At 38.9% G+C, this 6,361-nt stretch overlaps 1 protein-coding gene across 1 annotated transcript; it reads right to left on the bottom strand.

Annotated features, from left to right (window-relative positions):
* Nucleotides 1-1,043: 1,043 nt before the first annotated feature.
* nmu (neuromedin U) lies at nucleotides 1,044-5,862 on the bottom strand. Its single transcript, XM_072388729.1, has 8 exons — nucleotides 5,510-5,862; nucleotides 4,479-4,534; nucleotides 4,352-4,399; nucleotides 4,202-4,255; nucleotides 4,030-4,059; nucleotides 1,644-1,697; nucleotides 1,519-1,561; nucleotides 1,044-1,216 (listed from the first exon to the last, which is right to left on the bottom strand). The coding sequence occupies exons 1-7, from the start codon at nucleotides 5,649-5,651 to the stop codon at nucleotides 1,526-1,528; spliced, it is 420 nt and encodes a 139-aa protein (XP_072244830.1). The 5' UTR covers nucleotides 5,652-5,862; the 3' UTR covers nucleotides 1,044-1,216; nucleotides 1,519-1,525.
* Nucleotides 5,863-6,361: the final 499 nt, after the last annotated feature.

Below are 6,361 nucleotides of genomic sequence, written 5' to 3'. Positions count from 1 at the left end.
ATATAGGAAGAGGCTATGTTTAAGAAGTACTCAAAGAATCACTCATCTATTCGGGATATTGTATTAAAAGCTCTCCTCGTATATGAGGCTTACATTTGACATTTATGATATTATACTTACATGCTCTCATCATCATGAAGGAAAATGTTTTCTACTGCTCACAAAAATGTCTCCAAACTGTTCACAGTTCCTGTTTGTATTTGCAGGGGAGTCACATTGTGACCAGCCTTACTGTATTGATTAAAGTCCGAACTTGAAATCCTATTGAGAGGGTTTGGTTTATTGAGTTGGCCAGAGTACCTGGTATTTAACTCGGTAGCACCTGTTGTTTTTGGACGTGTTGCTTAGTTTTCAAACTGATTAAGCATCTGGGATTGGAAAACGTTTCACCTTTAAATGGCCTACACTTGAGCTGCATTTTCTTGGTTCTACAAAGTGTTTTAAGTATTCATGTTCAGTGTGGTGGGTTCAAGCAGCTAGAATTTTAAAGAACTCTTGCAATGGTAGAGATAAAACTAGACTGTTCATTTAGTTTAGCCTTTCTTCGTCTGTCTCACACGATGTTTTGATCTACCATCTTTTCAAGAGTAACATCTGTGTTTGACATTGATATCAGCTCATAAGAATGGTGCGAAAGTCTAATTCTGCAGAAAGAACTGACCAAATCTGAAACTTGAATTGAGTGATGATGGTGACATCTGCTGTTGATACAAGTAACTACACATTTAAGCTAAAAGAAAATGTTTGAATCCTGCATATAAAATCCATCAAAACGCACATGAAAACCAAACAATGGAGATAAACAAGCAGACTATATATCTCTTAAGTATATACTGTATCTGCATACAATTTTGTCTGTAAGCACCACAATCTTTTTCAGTTTCGTGATTTGATTTGATTTTTTTAACTTTATGGCAACAGGATACAAAAACTGACCATTAATCTCATGTGGAGACTAACAGCTGTACCTTTATTCTTCAAACACAACTCCGCACTCTTACATTGTATCAGTTTTAATGCAAATTAACCACACGTAGGGCAGAATAAAATCTGGACAAATGAATGGTATTTTAATTGATATTCACTGTGTACATTCAAACATCACTATACAGCAGTGGCAGAGGGCTGTGGTTGAAGTCTGGATCAGTCATGGTTCAGCGGCTCGGGTCTCGGGGTCTGTGTCGTCTCTATACACTAATCCTCAGAGGTGGAGACTCTGAAGTACATTAATTTACATAATTAGAAGATAATTATAAATAGAAATGTTGTAAGCAGCCTGGTGCTATGAAACACAAATGCTATGAGGATGAAGACTGGATTTCAACAACAAGTACGGACTTTGTGTGAGAATACACATACTATAACTATCTCTAATGATTCAGGATGTCTATTTAAAAAAAGACTCAGTTAATATGTTTCCCACCTCTGCCCCCCTTCTGATAACTTTTTTTGAATCTGTCAAATATTATCTTTTTTAAGTCTTTTTAAGACTGTCAAAGACAAGCAATGGGTCATTACCTTCCCCTCATTCATATTCTAAGGATCTTCTTCCATTTCGTGGCTGTAAGTGCAAACACGGTTTCATAAGTTCATCATATTATGTAGGACATTCAGTCATTATATGATATTACAAACACGCATACCCGGTAGAGGAAGTGGCCTCTGCTCTCGATTCCCCCGGGGCCCTGGAGCTCAGCCTGCACGGACACAAGAGCCACAGGATTTAACTTTCCACACAGACAAGCTTGTCAGTCCTATTCCCCATTTTCTCAACGTTGACTACGACACCACTGCACAGGCAGAGCACCCACACATTCAAACACTCACATCTGGATTCTCCAAAAACAATCTCCACGTTTTTTCGCCCACAGTTCCACTGTATCCACTTTGCTTAATAGCAGTGGGGATAAGTTTGCCTTTCAGCTGCACCAATTTCAGACCATAATTACTCTCAGCTTGGGAAAGAACAACTAATGTAGACAGAGCTCGTACAGCATTATCGACATGTGAGCTAAGAACAGGCAAAACGCGTTTAAATCAACTGCAACGTGACGCACTTACATTTCAGAATCAACACTGGCTGCAAACTAACAACAGTACAGTGCAACATTTCCATTGAAGCTGTTACCATCTTCAGGAGCTCTTTCTCTGTTGTTCTTTAGCACCTGAGACATCTGAATGCATGCTTTCAAGCAGCTGCGTATGCATAAATCTGATCAAAAAGTGTGTTAAGAAACCACCAAAACCGGAATTCAAGAAAGTTTTCATCTCTTACGGCATTCAGTTTTAGCATGCAAAAAAACAAAAGTATTTCCTTCTCTATAACTTTGTAAAATAAAAAATTTTGTAACCAAAAAAACAAAGACTAAAAGGAGAATTGATGCGAGTGGTACATACGCGCATAGAGAGTCCTCTCTCTCCTCTGGTATGGAGTTGAGAAACTAGATGCAGCAGAGGATGCAACTGAGACGTCTAACAAGTACACACGCATACACACACAGACAGAGGCAGACACACAGGCATCAACAACAGTGAAACAATGTGTGAACAGTGTGTTCCTCCTGTCTACACACGAGAGCATGCAAAACAGAAATACAAATGCGGCCATTGCAACATTAATGTCAGCGCTGAAATGAACACATCACAGCCTGTGTTATTTAACACCCTTTAAAAGGAGGCTGCTCGTCGTCCGTGTGCTGCTTCAGAGCAAATGAGGCAAGTGAATGTGTACGGTGGGATGTTCTGTGGGTACGTTGGCTTCAGCGAGCATAAATCCACATATGTACATAAACTAGTTCTTTGTCACATTATTACAGAATATGTAAATACTTGCCCTCATATCGCAGCTGCAAAAAAACTGCTGACTTTTATTTCTAGTTTATTACGTAAAGAAATACTTAAATAAATAAAGATGGCAAACTAATCCTAAAATGAATAAATTGAGATATTATAATAGCATATACAATTAGTTGTAGTTTGATAAATTAATGTTTTTATTTTGAGAATGGCTGATTTGATTGACTTCAGGGACATTTTTGCTTTTTATTCCAAATTTAATTCTCATTCTTTTTTTTCTTTTTTTTTCAATTCCTTCAATTCTAATTAACGGGTTAGGGTTATGGGATTATGTATCTTAGTTTAACTGTAGCTGCTGCTTTGTCAGATTAACTACATCCATTTATTTGTAAATAAAAAGAGACGTGGCATTAAAGAAAAAAAAAGATCTGTTCGAATGAATAAATGTGGAACGACGACGTAAAAATCACCTGGAATAAATAAGAGCAAATTAAATATTCTTTATTAAACTCCGTCAGTGAATCTGTTTAATTGTTTAATATTGTTCAAACTCCATAAATAACATCCCATAATAATATTCCATAAATAACAAGAAGACTGTGATATTTAATTTTCTGAATCCACTCCAATACAAAACACATTTTTTCTAACAAACAGAAATTTGGAAAAGACGGTGGGGAGGAAAACAGTTCATCCACCTTCTCATGCAACCAACAAATAAAGCTGGCTGTGCAGCCATGCTGTCGCCTCCCTACGCGACACTTTGCCCCACATGCAGCACACAGTAGATGTGAGACAAGCCACATCAGGTCTGTGCATCTGTCCAAGCATTTGGTTGCATGCTTACGATCATTCTTCAATCAGCACATGGGTTCATTCAGTTTTGGGGACTGACATGCGGATACCCTTAACTGCTCGTGTTAATAGCGCTGACAGGGTGATAAATCCAGATTCCCACTGCTTTTAAAAGCAGTGCAGCGCACATACAAAGTAGTTATAAAGGACAAAGAGGGGTTTTCGTAGCAGTGCAAATCTATCTATACTTACCTCCCCCTGTGACAAGCCTGAACTGTGCGGTCTAGAGTAATGAAACAAAAACTGCACAAACAGTGCAGAACGTAAAACAAGGGCAACAACAACAAAATCTCACACACGCAAGCAAACAACGCATTACGAATTAGGTTTAATTCACAGGGAAAAGGATTCACACAGTGAGGTCAGACTCACACTCACCCTTTTACTATTTTCTTGCACTCTCAGCTCCTGAAATATGAACAAAATGGCATTTACCCCTTTAATCCTTTGGTAGAGCACGACAAAAGTGTGGGAAAAGCTGCTATTGTATCTGTTACAATTTTGCAATCAGGCACTCCGGGAGTAGAAGAAAGCATCAGATTTGGGGTACCTTTGACTTCTGAACGAGCATCAACACACAGAGTTCTCCTAAGACATCAGATGCCTGTAAAAAAAAAAAGAAATACCGGAGCTGTTAGAAAAGATAAGCACTGGATAAATGTGTAATGTTTACATGTCCACTACTTCAAACCTCACTTACCCTGAACTTCAGGTCTGCAGAGAGGTAGGAAGAGCACACCGCGTCTATCTGTGGAGCAGCACAGAGGATGAAGGAGGAATGCACCAACAGGATGGACAGAGTGAGTAAGAAAGAGTAAAAAAAGTACCTGGCGAAGTAGCTGCCTCTGATCTGTTGTGGCCTGCTGAAGATCTGCTGGAGCACCTTTTGTGTCGCGCAGCAAAACACAGAAACGAGCAGTTCATAAATGAAATATACAGTGTTTCCATCCAACTGTAGCAGTTTACTTTGTTTGAGAGAGCAGCAGTAATGCACGGTGGTACTGTGGAAGCAGTAGTTAGTGTTGTAATGATGAAAAACATTTTCCATAGGCTTCGACATGATTGCAGTGAATCATCTATTAGCAGGGTAAGAGCATTTCTGAGGGACAAGGGCAGCGTTATGGTCCACCGTGCTGATGTAAAGTGGGAGAAAAATGAATGAATTCTTCATCTTTCAAGAATCACATTTCCACAAAGAAACAGCTTGTGGTGTTGACACTGAGATGTTGAATCTAAAAAACTTATGAGGCAAATGCAAAGATCCCTTTGACACAAGGGGGTGAAGCGACTGTCAGTCTGCATCTGTGTTCCTCTCAGTCATTGGTGACTTTATGTCAAACACAAAGTCAGAGGCTGAAAAGACCAAAAAGTGTTAGTTTGATTTTTTTTTTTTTTTGCCAAACTGTCTGGTCTCGGTTGGCATCACATTATTTACAAAACACGAATGGACTGCTAGACAGATAGATTGATGGATGGATAAAATCTCTTTAACATGGATCTTATTTACAGAAGCAAACACAAAAGTCCACATTCAAATATGCAAATAAGTCATTCTAATGTGAATTTCCATTCAAATAATTTAACAATCATTGTCATTCTTGATAGATGGATAGATAGATAGATAGATAGATAGATAGATAGATAGATAGATAGATAGATAGATAGATAGATAGATAGATAGATAGATAGATAGATAGATAGATAGATAGATAGATAGATAGATAGATAGATAGATAGATAGATAGATAGATAGATAGATAGATAGATAGATAGATAGATAGATAGATAGAAGTTAAGACTTTTTCTTGGTTTCTTTAAGGAAAAGCAAAGAAGATAAATAAAATACAACTTGACTCACTCGTACAGGTTGGTATGGTGAGGATGAGCAGGGCTGCGAGAGTGATGCTGGCCGTGTTGAGGGGACTCATGGCGCTGAGGCTGTGCAGGCTGCTGGGCGCTCCGCGCTGCGCAGGCTGGCTTTGGCTCTGGAACGTCTTCATCTCCCTCCCTGACTGTCCTTTGTCGTCTTTTGTTTATTTGACTTCCAGCTCTTGTGACACTTACTGTCTCACGTCAGAGGAATATGAAGACTAGCGCCACACACCCTCCAGAGAGGGTCGTGGCTGCGTCACTAGAGGCTTTGCGCGCGTGGAAACTTATTAAGACTGTGGATCGACAGGTCAGCGGAATTAAATGTAGCAGGCGGGTATAATGAGGAATGTAAAGGGTCCAATCCAGCTGGAAACCTTCAAAAAAGTAATGAACATGTCTATTTTTTCATAAGCCATCCTTGTCCTCCCTTAATCATTACTAACATCCGGTAGCTTTTTGTAGCTGCCAAACATACATTGGGTGGTATGTTATTTGAACAATTCTTTTCAGTTGACATTCTAATGGTATGGAAATAAGAGGACAACGGTCTTACACTGAGACGAAACTCCCTGTGTGGTCTAAAAATGAACAGTTTTTTTCCTTTGACATCAGCCCTGCTATATATCATTTCGCACCGGATTGTAACTAAATGTTCTACATTCACAGGCGTACCGCCATTCATTAAAAAAATCAACCCTAACAATTGGTCTACTTATAGCTGTTATACGTATACTCCCCATGACATAGAAGCACATAGCCATTTTTCCTACAAAACATTTCTCTTACCCTTACTGTTACTACAAACTTTTCACATTGTTATTTTTTGCTGCTTCCTGTC

Source organism: Leuresthes tenuis, unplaced genomic scaffold, assembly GCF_036924035.1.
Source record: "Leuresthes tenuis unplaced genomic scaffold, fLeuTen1.0.hap1 SCAF_7, whole genome shotgun sequence".
Lineage (NCBI taxonomy): Eukaryota > Metazoa > Chordata > Actinopteri > Atheriniformes > Atherinopsidae > Leuresthes > Leuresthes tenuis.
This window is presented reverse-complemented; position numbering and strand designations above follow the sequence as displayed.

Bases quoted from the DNA above. Each gene is read 5' to 3' on its own strand.
- nmu (XM_072388729.1), bottom strand. From the start codon at position 5,651: ATGAAGACGTTCCAGAGCCAAAGCCAGCCTGCGCAGCGCGGAGCGCCC. The intron at 4,060-4,201 runs GTACCCCAAATC...TTCATATTTCAG, and splicing joins TGCTCGTTCAGAAGTCAAAG to GAGCTGAGAGTGCAAGAAAA. The intron at 1,562-1,643 runs GTATGCGTGTTT...TTGCACTTACAG, and splicing joins GAGGCCACTTCCTCTACCGG to CCACGAAATGGAAGAAGATC.